The following is a 20,011-nucleotide window of genomic DNA, read 5'->3' on the forward strand; positions in this document are numbered from 1 at the left end:
AATTTGATTGTGATCCTCTAATCTATTTAGCTGCAAAGCAAGTAATTTTGAAGTCCACATGGACCTGAAAAAAGCTAGAAAGCCAAAGAGCTAGAATACCTGCTGAAAGCCTATACATGCTGTTAATGACCATACTGAAGGCTATATAGAGATTGCAAGACCTCCAACTCCAAGCCATGGCATCCCTGGACTTAAATCACACTGTGCAACTACCAGCCCTGACACACACACCCACCCCCCTACCCCTACCCAAGGTCCAACAAGGTGGCCTCTTCCATGGCGGTCGTCTGTCCTGGTCAGTGGGTAATGGAGTTTTGTACGTCAGCAACACGTCTACAGGAAACTGCCTACAAAACTGGGCCCCCTCCAGCCCTGGAGAAGAGGTTACCATAGTATCAGAGCTCAGGGGACCTAAAGGCTCACTGTTAGTGGTGGCTTTAGAGGGGTACGGCTGTCACATGATAGGAGTACTCTCATCCAATTGGGGCAAACTAATCCGAGGTGTCAGCGTTCCTGATAAAATTACTTCACTTCATCCGTTCAATTTCGACGGATTTTCTAAACAATGTGATGAAAGTTATCGCCGTCCCGATATACTCCCAACTTCAGTTCTCTCGTTATTTAACGGTATTGTTGCTATAGGAACTGTAGGTGGGCGTAGTTACCTAGTAGACCTCCAGTTGGGCTTGGGTGCTTCTTCCGATGACTGCCTCAACAATCCATCGCCATTGCACACAATCGAGGGACCAGTAACTGAGGGAGACATTGCAAGCATGAGCGAGTCAGGGCATGTCACTGTGGAGATCAGTAAAGGTTATTAATTATGTATATATCGCTATAATTATTGTCTAGACACTAATTAATATTTGTATTATATATAATTATAGTGTAATTAATGCACACATTTTAATTGTTTCGAGTATGCAGTGCTGTGCCTAGAATTGCTGAAGTGGCAGTTATTTCCAATCCTCCATCTCAATTAACACACACATTTTAAGAGGTGGTTAGTACCAACCACCACCACCACCGACCAGTGTGGGAACATCCCTAATTACTGTCTTATTAGATCTATATACTGAATGCTAGCTACTTAAACATTTCATCCGGAGATCATTATGATTTCATTTATAGAATTATCTTTCTCCCTGTATCTTTCTCCCTGTATTATATATTGCAGGACGCTTTCAGAGAGGCAAATTTATATACGACCAATCTCTCCTATCAACCTCGTCCGTTATCGTCACGGCAATGTACTTTGCACCCCAGATTTCTGCCCTATTTGTCGGCTATTCGTTTGGGGGGTTCCAAATGTACGACTTATCGTCCTTCCAACTCCTCCACACGTGTGCTGTGTCAGCACCCCTCCCCCCTGTCACACACTTCACGTATGTGGAGCCAGAGAACGACCCTCGGAAGTTTGTCTATGTGTGGGTCATGAGGGGGAATTCCCGTTTTGTGGAGGGGACGTAAGTGTGATTAGTCATTATTTATTTAATCGTAATTATTAATCGTAATTATTTAATCGTAATTATTTGGTTGTTTCCACTGATATCGTAGTTTTTTTTATAGTAACTTTCTGTAGAAGGCCTTTTCTCTAACACTGTATTATCATCTGTCAGTGTAACTTACTCTCCTCCTCCTTATCCAGTAGCTGTGGGGCAAGTGCCTATCTCTACCAGATGATATTTGCTGAGAAGACAAATGGTCCGGGTGGCCACACCCACTATCGTGGATTCCAGGGGTGTGGCCTACGCTTTGAGCACATTCTCAACGACAACCCTCACAGTGTGATGGAGCGTATTGGGTCGAGGGTACTGACTTGTGCCACGCCCACTAGACATCGCCAGGAGCAACCAGGACACTGTATGTTACACTATGCACTACTTGGATTGAAAGAGCTTTTGTAGTTATCAATTTTGCACATGTTTCATGTCCAGAAATGCATCTGTTGGTGTATTAATTTACAATGTACATGTTTTAGAATACTCTTACTCGCACACACACACACACACACACACACACACACACACACACACACACACACACACACACACACACACACACACCACACACACACACACACACACACACACACACACACACACACACACACACACACACACACACACACACACACACACACACACACACACACACACACACACACACACACAGCGTTGGAGCTTGACTTGTCGCAGGCTGTACTTGTGTGGATGGTTCCTTCTCAAACCTCAAAGTGAGTATAATATCACTTTTAGAGAGATAGAGCTCTGTAACTAAAGTTCAGATGGTCCAAATTTAATGATTTTGTGATTTTATGAAAGGTTAGAAGGAGCTGTTTCAGATGGTATGCTCAAATCTCAAATTTGGAACGGGCCATAATTTCCAGAAAAAAAAACCATGGGCTATAGCCCATGGTATTTTGTCCAAAACAGGTCCAAAACAGACTTTTGATTTTTAACACATCATCTGAAAGGCCTTTCTCTAAGCTTTCAGAAAATCATAAAATTAATGTTATTGGACCAACGGAACGAAAGTTATGGCCGTTTAAAGATGCTCTTCTAACGCTAGGTCAATATATCCAAACTGTTTTTGAATCCTCAATAAAATCTCCTCATTTCTGTATAATTATTGCTTGTCCGTGCATGCACAGCTCTGAGGTTGATTGGAGTGTGTTTGTGGGCCTGTTCGATGTCAACCAATGGTATCACTCCCAGATGCCTCGTTGCATTCGCTGGAAGGCCAAGGGCAAGTACACCGGGTGAGCCGTGTGTGTAGTGTGTGTGTATGTGTTGTACCAACCCCCCTCTCCCTCTCTCTGTAGTGTATTTGGCTGCTCTTACCTCTCCTTCTACAACGTCAGCTCAGCTCTGCCTGCTAGTTCAGACTCTACTGTAATGGTGAGTGTATGCTAAACTGCACATGTACATGTACATACATGGAAGGCCAGTTTTAAAGTCCCTTAATGATAGGTACCTCGTTTTAAGCAAGATTCCTTTTGTGTTAATTACAATCAATGGCCACGCCTTATTGCCCCTCCCCCACACACGCACAGGATGTACTGGTGGAGCGCCTCCTACCGTTTTATTCCAACCCTCCCATGCCAGAAACATTCATGTGGCCTTCAGCTGCACAGTTCAGTATGTCATGTGATCACTGCATGATTATCACATGACCATGTTATCCTCTACTAGATCTTAAGATTCTGACTGATTCCTCGCTGGCTGCTTGTCAGTGTCTCGGTATACAGAGAATGGTATGTAACATTGACCCCATTATGTTGTCAGCCTTTTGACCTTTAATCTTTGACCCCAGGTCCTCAGACAGTTGGACGAGTGCCGAGGATCATTGTATGCACAGCCGGAAGTGTTGTTCCAACTGTGTGCCCACACGGAGCTCCTCCCACCATCTTATGACCACACCCCCTCGAGAAACCTCAGTGTAAGTTTATTGCATATTTTTACTTGCTAATCTTCATGCTCTCCCACACACTCCACACACTCCACACATACGCCCACACACACACACAGTCACAGAGGGCGGCTCTCCTGGGTGTAGTCATTAGCCACGGTGCACACACTCGTATTCTCACATCATTTGCTGACAGCTGGGCAGGGGCGGGAGGGGATGACCCTGTTATTAGTCAGTGGGTGGAGTCTACTAGAACTGAGCTGGAGCAAACAAAAAAGTTAATATGTAAGCAACTCTCGTAGTCTATAATCATAGTAATTGTATGAACTACCCATTTAAATATTCCGTATTTTAAATATTCGTACAGCTCAGGATAGTGAGGTTGAACCTATTGTGGTAGAATAATTTTGTAGTTTTAATTTTCGTATGATGCTCTTCAATATGAAATATACGAAACTTTGTACCATACGAATATAACCTGCTATACGATATGTACCTCCCCTGAATCTGACAGACGCTAAATGCTTCAGTGAAGACCCTTCTCCTACCCCCCTCTCTGGTCACTGGAGGAGAATGGCCGCTATAGAGGTGTTCCTGGAGCGTCTGCTCAGCCGTGGGTTCCAGATGGAGGGCCGGAGGACAGGGGTGCTTTACCAGGCTGTGGGTCAACTACGCCTTATGGTGGCAAGGCACAAGAAGGTGTGTGTGTGTAAGAAACTCTTGCCAAAATAAACTTGGTATATATGGAGGTCACCAATTCACCTCTTCATATCAAGGCTATGTAGGCAAACTAGCATTACAGCACATTGCCTGAAAGTTGCCTGGTGTACATGTAGAAGCTTTGTTTTGTATTATTTCAGGCCCTTAAATCCCCCTTATATGGGGATTAGCCTTCCAAAAATTGTGGCTGCTTGGTAAGCGCCAATGCTGTCAGTTGTATTTTACTATGGGGGGCATATTTTATAGGCTGACAGGGTTTCATCTTTTAGTGGTATAAATCATGCAATGAATAACATTAGAAAATTCCCATTCAGTTTGATTGACTTCTTGTTCTGACCTTTCAGGTGATGGAAGTGATTCGGTTCCTTAACGAGGAGGGGCTGGCGTGTGATTACCCCGCAGCTGCCCTCAAGCGAAGATATGACATGCTCAGGGGAGGGTCTGAGCTGGGGTACGTAATGTGCACGTGATGATCATGCATAGATTGGCAATATCTAATTTTCATCATGTTTGTTTGTTTATTTTTTGTTCAGGAACAAGCTAGCTATTGATTGTCTTATCGAGGATCACCATGGCAATGGAGATGACTCCGCCCCCTTGTACCCCCCTCTGTCACTGCTAAACTACATGGAGTTCTTAATGACCTTCGACCCCTTGATACAGCACTGTCTTGTATCCTTACACACACACACACACACACACACACACACACACACACACACACACACACACACACACACTGTGTAGCCATACCTTAACTGCCAGGTCAGGTGCTGTATCTACTAGCGGACCTCGGCTCACTGACCACACCCCCCCACTCCCCCCAGTGTCGCTATGCAGCCTCTCATGAGTTACCCAGTGACCTCCTCAACACAATGCACTCTCTGTGGCTGGTGGATAATGTCAAGTTTAAGGTACATTGCATGTAATATCCCTACAGCTGTGATGGATGGGCCCATCACAATCAATATTCTCCAATTTCAATTGATGCATTCAATAGCTCTCAAAATTACCTTGTGTACTTAGATATAAAAGTTTTGTGAAATCCACTAAAGCAAAGGCTATTTACATGTAGATGTACAGCCTAATAATTAAGCCATCTCTCACTTGTTCTCTGTATATAGGATCCAGCATATCAGAGGGAAGCCAATGTACTGTTCATGAGGACCTCACCCCACTCGTTATTTCCATGGCAACACGGAGTGATATTGGAGCGGTTGATGCAGTATGGTGAAGTGGAGGGTGCTCTGTCGTACCTCCAGACACACGGACAGACAATGCAAGGACTGGAGGAACTCAAGCTCAAGATAGGTGTCTATGTTGGTAACAGCCTGGTGACACCCGCCTACCACTTACTGGTGAGGGACTGGCCTGCTAGACTAGTGCCACACACACTTGTATACCAGCCTACCCTCTTCTGGTGGAGGGCTGGCCTGCTAGACTAGTACCATACTATACCCATTCTGGTGAGGGACTGGCCTGTTAGACACACACTTTTACACCAGGGGCTGGCCTGCCAAACTGGTAGACGTGACTATACTCCCTTGCATTGTGTAGAGTCAGTTCGAGGGCTCTGAGAATTATGACCAACTGTTCAAGTTCTTCCTCGAGTGCTGTGTTGAAGGTACGTATGCAGTAACTGCTATCTATAGAGCTGCACATGTACAGTAGCTGATGATGCCATCATTCTGTAAGCTTAGACGTGCTTTATTGTGGCGAGTTTTTGAGCTTGCATCTATTTCTCCTCTAGGCAAGTGTCTCAATCTTATACTGGACCTCCCCCTGTCATCGCTGGCCGAGACGACTGCTGTGCTCTATTTAGAACAGCACACCCAACTCATTTGCCGGGAACTACTCGTGTTCTATTTTGCCACTCGCCACCGATTCGTGGAAGCCCTAGCAATGCAAGAAAATATTCGCCCGTTTGCCAAATCTGACCCGGACCCAAATGCCATGGTAAAGTGTGGTCAACGTGATACTCTACTGGCGGGACTCGCAAGTGTCGTGCCCTCTTCACTACATCACGTTAAATTGACACATGACGATCTCAGAGGTCAGAGCTCAAAGGTCAAGGTACAGGTGGACAAGAGCCTTTCGTCTGTGGTTGCCAAGGCAGTGAAGTACGAGGGTGTGGCTGGAGGGGGCGGGGAAGTCTACTCACTCATACAGACCCTAGCAGAAAAGAGGTGAAACTTGCGTAATAATACATACATATTTTTATGGGCTAGTATTATTATTGTAATATTTGTTGATCCTCCATTGTTGCTTTAGGTTGGCCCCCAGTGACCCCATGACCCCTATTCGACCGTCCAGGACGAGTGTCACCGTGCTAAGCCACACCCCTTTCCTCTCCACTCCCGTATCAGTCAAGAAGATAAGGTCAGTTCAGGCATGTACGTGCTGTAATATTCACATTTTTGTTATATAGAGTGCCAATGACTGGCAGTAGACCACACCCAGTGCTTACTCCGACACCTCGCTCTCGACCTCTAACCCCACATCAAAGCCACACCCACCAGCAATTCGTATCCCATATTCAAAGCTTCAAGGACCGCATGGCCTCCATGTTGAGCCACTCCGGTACCAGAGGATTGGATCTGTCTGGTGTACAAACACCTGTGCGTGTGGGTATATTTGAGGGTATAAATGTTTCTGATTAAAATTAATGTACTGCAAACATTTATAACCGCGAATTTAATATCGCATGCATGCATGCTGCAAAAGGCACTATTCCACGAAAATTAAATCCACGAAAATCTTTCTAAAGGCATTTCCGCGAAAGTTTATACCTTCGAAATATACCCGCTGTACGGTATATAGCCTAGGGGGCCTTGTGTGTATTGTGCATTTATCAGGCTTTAAGTCTTTCCTAGTTACTGTTTTTGTGTGTACAGAAATAACATCTGTTTACAAGTTAGTAATTACCCTTAAAGCCATAGCTACATATAAGGAAACCACTTTGTGTGATATGTCTACTGTTTTACTGTTTCATGTTGAGGCTACATGCTTGTTTGTTCATACAGCTGTGATGTGATGTGATGAGGGGGGGGGGGGGGGGAGGGCATTTAGTCAGCCTTTGAGTGTTTGCCTTTGAGTGTTTGTAAACATTTGGCAGTGTTTGTGTCTGTCTCTAAAAGGTTACTGTAGCTCTTGGGCTTTAGGTAGTGACACGTACACTGACAGGTTTGGCAGACAGCCAGCATTTCGTGTAATCCATCTTATGAACTCTGTTTTATTTTCTTTGAAGCTTTTCGTTTGATCTAACACACAATACCCCCCACACACTACACACACACACACAGCCACCCCCACACACACATTACACACTACACACACCCACACACACAGTCCCCCATGAAGGCAGGTCAGTTGCTCCGCCCAGTTCTCACACCTACCTCCATTCTCAAGGGCTCTCGCTCAGCCTCCAAACTCACAGACAAGAGAATCAGGTACGAGTTCATGTGTACCTATTTAAGAGGGGGAAAAATTGAAAATTGTTCAATAATTAAATGGTTTTTGTGTTGCAACTACAGTTGATACACGTACATTGTATATACTATACGTTAATTCCACCATTTTCACTGCAGATTTGCTGTTGAAAGTTCCCCCTCCCCAGAGAAAGAAAGACCGTGAGTTCTCATACCCACCAATCAGCTCCATGATACTCACCCGTCCCTTTAATGTAGGCGACAAGTCTACACTCCGTTTGCTCCTTCTTCACTGAGTACGACCACATCTATTGCTATGACGACACCCCTCCCCTCTAGCGAGGATGATGACGATGTGTACGAGTCGCCAGTTGAATCACCCTCACAACTCCACACCCCCACACCCTCACAACTCTACACACCTGCCCACTCGCCACCCCGCTTGCCAACTAAACTTGACTATCACGATGCCGAGAACACACCCACCAAGGAGACTGCTGCTATTACCATAGAAACTAGCGACTCTTCCTCTTCTGAAGATGACACTGACGAAATGGATAATTCTATTGCAGAAGAAGATGTCTCCATTGTCGAACAAGAAGTTTCTGATGAAGAAACAAGCATTCTTCAAATAAGCCAGCCTGTTGGAAACATATCTGGACCAGCTCCAACCAAAACCTCTCCCTTCCAAGACATAGCGCTAACCAGAGAGAAGCTTGTCTCAAGTGTATCCCCGAAACACGATCCGAAGACTAGGGAAATGAAACCATCTCTCTCTTCTCCAGCGGGCACATTCAGACTGCCGAGAGGGGGACTATCATCCAGCGTGTTGTTGAAGCACGAGAGCTCTGTGGGCAGTACTAACACGTTCTCCAGTCCATTCACTAGAAACCCTCAGAACACTACACCTGCTGTTAGTAACTCCCGCCTGTTTGCCCCTGTAACCAAGGCGATGACCCCTGCGTCCCAGTTCTTCTCTCCCGTGCCTTACCTCAGTGATCTTATTCAAGCTAAGAAGGATAAACTCCATTCTTCCTTCCAGCAATTAAAGCAGCGAGATCTCGACAATATTAAAACACCTCAGAGAACGACCTCTCCGATGGTCAACCAGTCGTCCTTTTCTGCCTCCATGGTCCCTAGTGTGGGTGTGGCCACAGGCTCCTCGTACAATTTCTCTCCGCCCACTCAAGTTCAGGTTGACGCCCACACCATCAATGTCACACCACCTGAAGATTCTGAGTCGATGTCCTTTGTGTTTTCCCCACCCCTGACACGGTCTGCTGCACGTAGGAAACGAGATGATTCCTTCAGTGTGTCTAGGGAGAGCAGTGTGGAGCCCACCCTGCCCCCCTCTGGGGGGAGTGAGGTCAGGAGGAAGTCAAGAGGAAGGTGTGTGTGTGTGTGTGTGTGTGTGGGTGTGTGTGTGTGTGTGTGTGTGTGTGTGTGTTCTGTGTGTGTGTGTGGGAGGAGAAGGTATTGTAGTTATTCAGATGGTGAAGTGCTTACTGTGCATGCAAGCTCCAACTGTTTTCTGTACAAGCAAATAATTTATACCTAACGTCTGCTTACATGTTCAATCATGTCATGTATATATCATGTAGTACTTTATTTATGATGTCACTTAACCCCTACAGACCTCGGAAGGTGCCCCTCCCCCCTAATGATGACCCCGTGACCCTGGTGACTCCACCCACTGCACCACGCCTACTCAGAGAGCAGCCTAAGAAGTCGAAACCTCGAGTCAAATCTGGCATGGCCAGCCGTAGAAGTGCAAGGTTGCTGAGTGGAAAGAAATAACTCGCAATTAAAATTCTTGGTCGTTCTAAATTGAGTTATGTCCAATCTAATAATTATAATGCATATCTTAATTGTTTGTGTAAAGCTACTAGACTATAAACTTGTACACTAATTAATTTTTGGCTATAAAATTATGCGAGATATTTCAGTGTTATGTCTTCGATTGGTATGAATACGTGGAACTTTTAATGGCATGTAAAATGAGTGATGCATGTAGACAACACAAGACAACACAAGTCGTGTTACTCTTACAACGCAATTAAGTGGCAATAAAAACTCAAGAAATAATGCATGCGTATATATGACTGGGGGGGGGGGTGTAATGTGTATATATGATGGGGAGGTGTAATCATAAAAAATCAGCTTGTAATTAATGATAATACATCATAGACAGTGTACGTTGTTCATCAGTTAGCGCCATCTGGCCACTAAGCTTCGTGATACTTGATAAACCTCTTGGGCACTCATGTCAGTCTCTTGGCACAGATTATCCTCGATCCATTGCTGTCCTTTCATTCCAACCACTTCCCATTCAGCTCTGAATTGAGGGAAATATTCCTCCAGACATGAAATGGCCAAAGCTGTAGTCCATATGTTAGATTTCTCACTCTCTTCTTCTGATCCTGTCACGGCTGATTTTTTCGTTTCTTTCTCGATTAGTTTTCGGACTTCGTCTAGAGGTACTCCGACAGCGTACGAGAATGGTCTCACCATAGGCCACGCCCCACTGTACAGCTGCATCTGAATGAGTGGGCGGAGCTCTGAGGGTCGCCGGAGGTCATCCCAATCAGGGTCCATACTCGAGTTGCTGTCAGTGTCGGAAATAAAGTCTTCATCATCGCTTGAGCTCTCGGAGGAGGGGGTGGTCCGATGTCCATTAGAGTGAACATACGGGGTTTTAACTCCATTAGTTCCGTTAGTGACAGGCGTGCGATAGAAGGAGGGGTAAACAAGCTTTCCCTTAGTATCGTCCCAGTGCAGCGTGGTCTTCTTCTGGCTGTGGTACTGAAGGTGGTCGTCTATCCGATGGCCGTTGTGGACCTCGATGGGGTCAGGGAGAACCAGGCCGATAGAGCTGGCCATTGTTTTGAGAGTGGTCCCAAGAGTGGTGAACGTATTGATGGCCATACTACACATCGTGGTAGGTTGAGCGGAGGTGGTGAGAGGTCCAACTTGTCTCTTGCGATTTCTACTCTGCATCTTTCGCAACTGGTCCAAACGTTTCTGACTATACGAGGAGGTCTTCTTGGCAGTGAGGGTGTGTGAGGTGATTGTAGGCGGCTTGGGTGGGAGGAGTTGCTGTACTAGACCACACCCCCTGAAGCACGTTAGACCACATGGAATACCAGATGATAGGCTCAATTCGATCAATTCATCACAAAGTTCAGAGTCAACCATTTTCCCATTAAGGGAGCTTCCGTTCAGTTTGATTCTCTTTGGTTCTGGTTCTTGTGTTTTGTCGTTGTCGTTTTGACTGTTTTTTCTCGAACTAGAGGTTAAGTTCATTTCCATCTCTTGTAGCTTTGACCAGGTAGCCACTCGATCCAGGATGGACGCTAACTCGTAGCTTTGTGTGGGTGTGAGGTTTGGGAGGGGGGCGGGTTCAACTTCCATGGTGACTCGATCTTCTCCTGATTGTCCCACAATGCTCACGGTGCTTTCCAACACACCAGCTAAACGGGGAGCCCCCTCTCGTTTGATTAGCGCAAATGCCGTGTGCGTGGAGCCACTGTAGACGGTGCCCAGCGATGTGGGTGTGGTTTCAAGAAGGGAAAATCCCTCAGGAGGGGACCATTGTAGGGAGGAGTCGGATACATAGGGCTCCAGACTGTCTCTCAGCACTTCCATTACCTGAAGGGAATTCATTAATAGTGCCGGATAGACCTCAAAGATCAAACATAATATACATCAAAGGCTGGAACCTAATGTAACTATGGCACTGCAATGAATTCTACAACCTGTGGCAGCACTGTTACTACATACCATATATTATTATAATACCCAAGAGAAACCACTAAAGCGCATGGGATAGCTACTATATCTCACTTTTGTCTGCAATATCTCTGTGTTTCTGAGCAGTACACACCGACCACCAGAGGCAGCTGCGATGCCTGTCACCAGCTCTGTACACACATCAGGCCCTATACCAAATGTGTGACACCTGCATGTAGAGAACAACCACATCAAACAACTAGTATAACTCATTTATAGAATATCTATATAATTATACTCTCCGATTATGTAAGCAATACTTGTATGTGCTTGCAGAGGGCTCTCTATAGTGGTGTCTAATTTCCCACACTGTTTATAGTAGGCCTGAGGGTATTACTATGGCTGCCTCCTCACACACACACCAGCTAACATGTCTACACAGAGTAGCTATGGCTATGCCTGTAGCTCAACACCAAGTGTACAACCGTGCATGGATAAGCCCACTCTTAGTAACAGCAGATCAAAGCAGTTTAGGCCGAGGGCGCACCTTCCGTTTGCTGGTGGACATGATAATCCATGTTGCTACACAACTATGCAGGAGACCCGACACTTTGAAGATCATTTGCAAATTAAATTTGGAGCACGTCAACTTGGTACGCTGCCAGACAACTGGCACTATTGAATCAGAACTGTAGCCTTAGGCTAACATGTGTTTAATTTCAACTGAACTTGACAGGTTCAAGTATGCAACCCTACCCAGTCACCTTGCAATACATCTATAGTGCTAACAATCAAATAACAACTTCAGACAGACCATTATGTTAGTCAGCCAGTCACTGACAACAAAGGAGAGCATGAATGAGTTTGGAGATGGGTGGGACAGAGGGACAGACAAAAGCCACTGCATTATAGGAGAGTATTCATGGCCTCTGAATACTCTCAGACAATGTTAGCAGACACACAGGTAGGCTAACTAGTCACTCTGGCAGACTCCACACCTGGGAACTAGCTGCTAACATAGACCAAACAATAGTGTCATTGTGTACTAGCTTGTCAGGGTGCATGGGCAGAAATAATGTACATTTTGCATCACAGGATGCATGTACAGTACAAGTATAATATTATTATGAAGATTGTACACACACTTAAATGTAGCCTCAAAGACAGTGTACAAGAGAGTATATAGTTTAGACCAAACAATCAAGTAGAAACCACTGACATTACAGGAGAACCCATTCACACTACACACACACAGTGACACACTGTAGCTCAATACACATATAAGCTTGTTTTGTCTGGCCTAATCAGAAGACATGCAGCTTGAATGCAAGCAGTGTTTACCCAACAAAAGATGCCTCTCTCATTCCAAGACACCAGGAAGTCAGAGCTTTGGAAGGCAGTTAACACTTGACACCATAATTTCAAAGGGCCAATGCAGTAAGATTGTGCAACTCTACAAATTAACCATCTCTCTCCCACTAACCAGTACATTGTGGTATGTCTAGACAGATCTCTAGTTAGCAAATTAGGTTATACACCTGGGGCAATTCTCAGGCCCACAGAGATCAGGTATTATAATATCACCATGGGCAACTAGCTAACAGGGACTCTCCTCCATATTACACAACAATTTATCATGCATGAAACTTGATAGCTAAATCAACAATAATTATCTGTGTACATGTTATAACAAGCAAAATACACAGTAGGTAAACAATAAAAGTTATCTGCTGCCTATAAGGATACAGCTAGCTGTGGACACAACATACTGAGCATTGTTACCACTCAAAATAATCATTTCAGACACAAGAATTCGCCCTAGGTGAAAATGAGGTGAAAATATGCTAATGGCCTTGCTAAAATGGGACTATTTGCATACAGTACATATCACAGTGGTTCTGCTACAAGCACAGCAGCTGACCACGTGTGTGTTTATATTAACAGCCTCCCCAATACAGACTCAGTATGTGGGCAGTTAGTTGACAACTCAGAGGGTATCAAGTTTCAAAAACCACTCGTGTAAATATGTCATGGGATGTCTGGGTATGATACATTTCTGTGTGTTGATACACTGAAGAATGCAACAGACAATGTGACTGATATACGGTCATTACACACCGCCTGCCAGCAATTAGGGAGGCCATTAGACCCTCTACAAGCAAATTAGTAGAAGCAAAAGGCAGTCTAAACTGTCTAACCATGCTTGCACACATTTGACTGACTGTCTATTATAATTAGTCGTGCATGGACTGTATACAGAGCCAGGGTAAACAGATTGACCGTGTACCCAATACATGTCTACCACTGCATTTAATCAAATACTCCTCCTGACACTCCTTGGCCTAAATTAGAGTTATGGCTTGGGCATTGAGCTAAACACAACCATTTGCATAGCTCCACTGCATGGGCTAATTGATGAGTTGTCTAGACCAAGCTGCCCCATGCTTCCCACTATATACTGCCGCTAGCCCTCCCCCACTCCCCCAGTTGCCTCCCTCTTGGTGCCTGGCTCAATTAAGATGAAGCAGACAGTTGCTAAGGCTTTCAATACAACCGCCAGACAGTTACCTAACCACAGGCTATGGCTATAGAAACCACTCACTTAGGTATTCAATATGCAAGGCAAGACAAGACAGTTACATCACACCAGCCAGTACATCCCATTCTTCAGGGCATAACTATCACGCACATACACATACACATACGAGGTCTTATACTGATGAAAGCAGTTTAAAATTGTTATCTTTACGAGTAGAACTTTGTGCTGAACACAACCGCACACCATGCATGCATGGAACTGTCTTCTACAGTCAAGGGAAGAATGGCTTCTTAGAGCTATCAAATGTCTCTAATCAATGGTGGACATGGCTTCAACACAATGAACACACAGACATCAGATATTGGAAGTAAGCACACAGTCTGTCTATGAGATTATGTGGTTGGATAAACTACTTACACAGCTACACAGGCAGTACACCCACTGGCAGTACTACCCATCAGTGCATGGCAGTACTCACTAGTGCATGGCAGTACAGAAAATGAATGCACACTCCCTCACACTGAAACAGAGAAGTCCTATCTAAGTATATCCCAAACAGAAACCTAAAGCTACTTATCTCAAGGGAAAACACGCACACTGAAATAACTAACATACAATCTTCTCACCTAGCTTGATGTCTGTTCTTCCGGACTGTGTGCAGAACATGTGCAGTGTTGTTCACTCCTCCGTCAGTCACGATGAAGATCTGTCTGGCCAGGCTCCCGCACTTCCCCTGCTTGAAGATCCATCGCAGCGGGTCCAGCAGCTCGGTCCCTCCAAGGGTGGCTTGAATCTCGTTAGCAAACTTAATAGCCTTCTCCACCGACCACTTTGTGTACTCTGAACTTGTGTGAAATAGGTGTCTGAAATTGGATCCGAATGCGATAACGTTGAAGTAGGACCCCGTTGGCAGACTCTTGATACACGTGATAAGAGTATCAGACGCTGATTGGATATTGCTGCCGCTCATACTGCCACTGCAGTCCACCACAAATATGAACTCTGATGGATGAAGTTTCTTGTCTTTCACAGAGGCTGGGAACACATTGGGGGTTAGACAACTGTTCAGCATCATTAAACCATCGCATCTCAAGTTAAAATCAGGTTTTTTACAACCTCCCCTGGTCTTGGTAGCGTCTTGGGGGTAGGAAATAGAGCAGCAACTTGATGGCGAGGGTGCTGTGGCCAACTGCACTTTTAACCCCGTAGCCTTGTCGGAGTATTGCTTGCATTCGTACAGGATCTCAACCACACAGGGGCCAGCGAGATAGTTCCATCGAAAATCGTCAGAATCGGAGGAGATGTGTAACGGTGTCACGTCTTCAATGGGTAGTGTGGCAGCTAAACTAACGTTGTAGCAGAGGTGGTGGGTGGGTAGTTTATTGGTGAAGACGTATTGTAGCGAATCCGGGGAACTGGGGAGGGTGAATTTAAGTACAAATTCTAATCGTATTTCCAGCATTGTTCCAGCCTTGACTTCGCCCAAATGCAAAAGTAGATCCTCTGCAGAAATAGCTCCAGCGTGCAACGTGAGTGTGGATGCATGCAGTTCCTTTGTGAGGGCCAAGGTTGGTAGGGCCCCATCGCTGGTGGTCAGCTTCGAAACACTGAATGTTAGACAGTTCTGCTTTCCAGTCAATTCAGTCGACAACACTTGGCATTTAGTGACTCTGAGGTGTTGCCTGGTGCTGTCTCTGTGAGCTAGGAGTGAGGATACACAGAATACTAGACATTGTTCATCTTTGTCAATTGAGTATGAGCAGCTGGCCTTTCCACAGCCAACCTGAGCAATGGTTCTGATATTCAGATCGATTTTCTTAGCAATGATTGGATCTTGATTGACTCTTTCTTTCTTGTCCAAGGTAGACCGAAGTAGCAAGCTTGAGAGCATCTTGATGTGCAGCTGATACTTCTGTTAGACTATTATTAACTGTACTGGTCGCTAGTGAAAACATTCCCAGCTCATAAAGCACCCACTACTTTATGGTCAGACAACTGAGACAACACAATCAATGAATATCTAATTACTATGTCTGGAATTGTGTGTTGATGTCTGGAGTGCAAATATCATCCACTCAGCACATGTGCCACTGTCTTGTGCATTACATAAGGTGGTGGTTTGTCATTTTACATTTGTTTACGTGATTACCAAATATCCTGTACTTTGCATGTTGTGACAATAAAAAAAAACACTGTTCTTAGCGAAAAATGATGAAAAATGACCTATACTCCTAGTAACTTTTATGAAGCAACGTATTTTTACAAGGTCTTTTACAGGAGATATGAAAGTCCAGCAGATAACATTGAGTGTGTGCAGTGTGCAGTGGTCAATTACATGATGTATAATGTTGTTTACAAAAGTCATGATTAGCCTCGATTCCAAGCCGCAAGGAAAAGGTCTTGAATCGAGGCTTATAGGCATAACATCATTTTCAAGAAGGAGGGGTTTGCGCATGCTCAGTTCATTCTGACCTTCTCAAAAAGTGGGTGAATCAGCCATTTTCAGTTTAGCTTCTTTACTATCTACCAAGCCTCAAGTCTCTCCTGTTGTACTTCACAAAACCGACAAAAATGGATCAAAGCTTAGACGAGATTATTACTGCCAAGAGGAGAGGTCGCGGGCGTGGAAATAGGGGTGGAAGATTCAGAGGGGGTCGCGGGGGGCAAGGACTCAGTACCAACAACAGAGGCCGAAGTGGAGCTCCAGTGAGAAGGGGACGCGGCCGTGGAAGAGGAGGCTTCAACACAGTACGAGTTGTTCTACAATGTTTCGATTTGAGATTTGGTGCATTTTAAAAAAAGGGCAGCCATTTTGTCACCATGTGTGGCTAGGCACTAAGTAGAAAATGCCCCACATCACAAATAAAGTGATGGTAGTATAGGTTGATTGCACCCAATACGGGCCGTATGCCCCTTTCTATTCTGTGCTGTGATCGCTACATACCCATGGATCCATGGATTCATCAAGTCTCTGTGTCTATCGTCTTTGTGCTTTCTCCACCATCGACAGCTTGGCAATGGATACTCTGGTGGCAAATGGCAACACGATATGTTCCAAGGAGCGCCTGGCGGTGGCGGTATAGGTATAAGAACAGGAACGGCTGGAGGGCAAGGTGCCAAACTACTCATCTCCAACTTGGACTTTGGAGTCTCTGACAGTGACATCAAGGTGTGTGTGTGTGTGGTTAGCTTGTGGTGTAACACAGTAGGGGGGGGGGGGAGTTACTAAGGATGTTCTTACGTAGCGTAAGCAGATTCACCTTTGATATCAACTGAGCTGGTGCTAGGTGTATAGAATGTACTTTTTGTTGTGTTTCCAATAACTCGTTATCGTTGTGCTTTTGCCTGTACAGGAGTTGTTTGCTGAGCTGGGCACAGTGATCAAGGCCATGGTACATTACGACAAGAGTGGGAGATCACAAGGCACTGCCAATGTCATCTACTCTCGCAACACTGATGCTATAAAGGCCATGAACAAGTACAACAATGTGCCACTGGATGGTGAGTCCGTTGCCACTAAGTAACACTTAGCCTAGGGCTTTTAGCAGCTTGCATTTGATAATTTAAGGCATTACTTTCTGTAGCATTTTACAGCATTCTAATGCGAAACTTACTCTAGAACATTCATTAGCCATGTGTCTTAGTCTCCTCCTTTGTGGTTTTGATTGTGTGTACTGATTGTGATTGACCTTGCTTGCCTTGTGTGTAGGACGTCCCATGGATATTCAACTGGTAAGTGGTACCACTCCCGGAGGGGGGATGGGGGGCACTCCGCGGAGGGGGCAGGGTCAGAGGGGACGAGGAGGATTCAGACAACAACAGCAGCAACAATTCACTGGTGGTGCCGGTACTGGGTAAGTGTGCGAGGCTTATAATGTGTAGTCTGCCATTAGAAAGCCTCACTGTTTTTATCTCTTGAAGTGCATGTAATTTTCAAAAGCCTAATAGAAAGAGTACTGTTGTGCGTGTTTACGATACTGTGTAACCAATTTTGTTGGTTTTCCTCAGTGGTGGCTTAGGTGGTGGGCGTGGAAATAGGGGGCGTGGTGGGAGAGGACGTGGTAGAGGGAGAGGTGGCAGAGGGGCCAAGACTCCAGTACCCACGGCTGATGAACTAGACGCTGAATTAGATGCCTGGAAAGGAGGAGTAAGTACTCACTATCTATTGCTGTGTTGTAGATCTCTGAGATAAGTGTATGGGATGCAAGTGTTCCAGTGACTTAGTTGTGAAATAATAGATAATAGAGAGAATCACAATCGTGCATTTATAATATTTAAGGAGCGTAGAGCTTTGTAGTACCTTCATTTGATTGTTAGTATTGTTATATAATAAACTCATGATGCATGAGGTTATAATCATGTGATTGTCTCTCTATGCAGGCTGAAGCAATGGAGTCTTAGGAGATCGTTTCTGGCTGATTGTAATAGCACTAGACTCTTTTGTTAGTATCTTTAATACTCTCCACATATGACATTGCTACCTCGTTTTTTGGTTTAATGGTTTTGTACTGTTTAGCACTCGTCTTGAAAGAAAAATTACACTCAGTGATTATATGATAAAATTTCTCTCGTAACAATTTTTAAGAACTGATTATGTTAAATAATAAAAACAAGTTCCATTTGGTAGAGTTCAGAATTTGGTAGTGTTCATGTTGTACAGATCCAGTCTCATTTTGACGGGTCCAAATCCATGAGTAACCGTTCCGTTATAGACAGTGTAGCTCATATCAGCACAGGGAGTGTTGTCCTGAGCTTTGGTCAGGTTGTGCTCAAACAGTTTGTACTCCCAGTAGTGCTTTGGGTCCATACAAGCCTCTCCACATTTCTTATGCTCCTCATTCACACTGAAGTACTTGTACAGGTCCTGGCTGTTGTCACACTTGAGGCAGCAAGGGTCATCCTTGAGGGCAGTGGTCCACACACAGTAGGACACCAGCAGGAGGCTTCCCAACACCTTAAACATATCTCAGTAGCAGACTTCAATGTAAAAAGAGTCTAGAGTGTTTTTTCCAGTGATTCTGCAGACTTTTGTAGGGGGCGTGGCTCATAATATTCTGCAGCCGTCAGCATGTTTTGGAAGGGGCGTAGCTTAGTGTGCTCAACCACGTGTATGATGTGTATCAATTAGAACTACTAAATTCTACAATGGCTGGAAGAATTCTCTGCTCCTACTGCCACAGACAAGGCTTTAAGCAACTGAGAAGGTGACTAGTAGATGTTTATAACTCAGTAACACACATTTAGTTCTATCTGGAATTCTACAGACTTGCAGTTCGCTCCAGATGGCTGTCAGCTACTGCTGAGGAGACAGTCCCCTCTCCCGTGGGCAGCAGTAACTATCCTCCAAAGATAGAGCAGATAGTGAATGACATATCACAACTCACTCTACTAGAGACATCACAACTCAACGAGCTATTGAAGGTCATAGCTGTATACTAAATACAGACGTATTTCCTTCTGTTTGTCTATCGTCTGTAGCTAGCTATTTATATATACAATTGATATTTGGTTTATTTCCTACAGGCTACTTTGAACATTCCTGATGCACCAATGATGGCAATGGGGCCGATGCCCTTAGCTTCCTCAGAGGTAATAATGTTAAGAGTTATTCAGTCATTATACTATTGTTTCTGCTCTCAGGATGAAGTAAGTCCAAAGAAGGAAGAACAGAGTGAGTTCACAGTGCGACTGGTCAAGTATGAGGAGAGCTCCAAGATCAAGCTAATCAAGGAGATCAAAGTATTAATGGATGGAATGAACTTAGTACAGGTGATAAAGCCAATATACTCTCACTGTTTTCTATATAGTTGAATTTCTGTACTCCACCCTTATCCCCTGTCCACACTAATATTTTGTCAACACACACAGTCTAAGAAGTTTGTGGAGGGTGTGCCTCAGGTGATAAAGTCTGAGGTGAGCAAGGAGGAGGCAGAGAGACTGAAGGTGGCTCTGGAAGCAGCTGGTGGGGTGGTGGAACTGGACTAGCTAGTATAATTATAGAGACTGTTCTGTTCACTCATTATTGTTGACTATGTTTGTCACTGAAAAAATTTGTTCCATAAAAAAATTTCAGCTTATTTTATAACATGAATATATTTTTGCATGGTTGTATAGCTAGCTAGCTAGTGATAGTGCTTTGCAACATGTCTACAAGAAAAAGTTTTTTCCTTATAATTACTAACCT

At 44.7% G+C, this 20,011-nt stretch overlaps 3 protein-coding genes across 4 annotated transcripts; 2 read left to right on the top strand and 1 right to left on the bottom strand.

The window, feature by feature from the left end:
- The first annotated feature begins 22 nt into the window (after positions 1 to 22).
- On the top strand, positions 23 to 9,545 carry LOC135351793 (protein ELYS-like). 2 transcript variants are annotated; one of them, XM_064550888.1, is made up of 23 exons: positions 23 to 813; positions 1,178 to 1,466; positions 1,649 to 1,863; positions 2,176 to 2,236; positions 2,654 to 2,761; positions 2,825 to 2,900; positions 3,056 to 3,140; positions 3,195 to 3,256; positions 3,316 to 3,441; positions 3,531 to 3,696; positions 3,926 to 4,110; positions 4,476 to 4,582; positions 4,665 to 4,803; positions 4,902 to 5,045; positions 5,256 to 5,489; positions 5,689 to 5,755; positions 5,882 to 6,317; positions 6,403 to 6,510; positions 6,560 to 6,749; positions 7,480 to 7,580; positions 7,719 to 7,760; positions 7,818 to 8,948; positions 9,194 to 9,545. In XM_064550888.1, exons 1-23 carry the CDS (start codon positions 177 to 179, stop codon positions 9,354 to 9,356), a joined length of 4,872 nt encoding a protein of 1,623 aa, XP_064406958.1. In that variant the 5' UTR covers positions 23 to 176; the 3' UTR covers positions 9,357 to 9,545. The 2 variants fall into 2 exon arrangements, with proteins under 2 accessions (XP_064406958.1, XP_064406959.1); XM_064550889.1 differs by having other exon boundaries at positions 1,652 to 1,863.
- A 123-nt stretch (positions 9,546 to 9,668) lies between these two features.
- LOC135351800 (uncharacterized) lies at positions 9,669 to 15,877 on the bottom strand. The gene is made up of 3 exons (XM_064550898.1): positions 14,454 to 15,877; positions 11,403 to 11,517; positions 9,669 to 11,207 (listed from the first exon to the last, which is right to left on the bottom strand). The coding sequence occupies exons 1-3, from the start codon at positions 15,716 to 15,718 to the stop codon at positions 9,768 to 9,770; spliced, it is 2,820 nt and encodes a 939-aa protein (XP_064406968.1). The 5' UTR covers positions 15,719 to 15,877; the 3' UTR covers positions 9,669 to 9,767.
- Positions 15,878 to 16,272: 395 nt separating this feature from the next.
- LOC135351429 (uncharacterized) lies at positions 16,273 to 19,912 on the top strand. Its single transcript, XM_064550414.1, has 13 exons — positions 16,273 to 16,575; positions 16,838 to 16,996; positions 17,181 to 17,328; positions 17,537 to 17,681; positions 17,836 to 17,974; positions 18,208 to 18,213; positions 18,488 to 18,616; positions 18,689 to 18,811; positions 18,916 to 19,031; positions 19,092 to 19,248; positions 19,351 to 19,416; positions 19,468 to 19,596; positions 19,696 to 19,912. The coding sequence occupies exons 1-13, from the start codon at positions 16,399 to 16,401 to the stop codon at positions 19,810 to 19,812; spliced, it is 1,611 nt and encodes a 536-aa protein (XP_064406484.1). The 5' UTR covers positions 16,273 to 16,398; the 3' UTR covers positions 19,813 to 19,912.
- The last annotated feature ends 99 nt before the right edge of the window (positions 19,913 to 20,011 follow it).

Source organism: Halichondria panicea, chromosome 17, assembly GCF_963675165.1.
Source record: "Halichondria panicea chromosome 17, odHalPani1.1, whole genome shotgun sequence".
In the NCBI taxonomy this organism is placed as follows: Eukaryota; Metazoa; Porifera; class Demospongiae; order Suberitida; family Halichondriidae; genus Halichondria; species Halichondria panicea.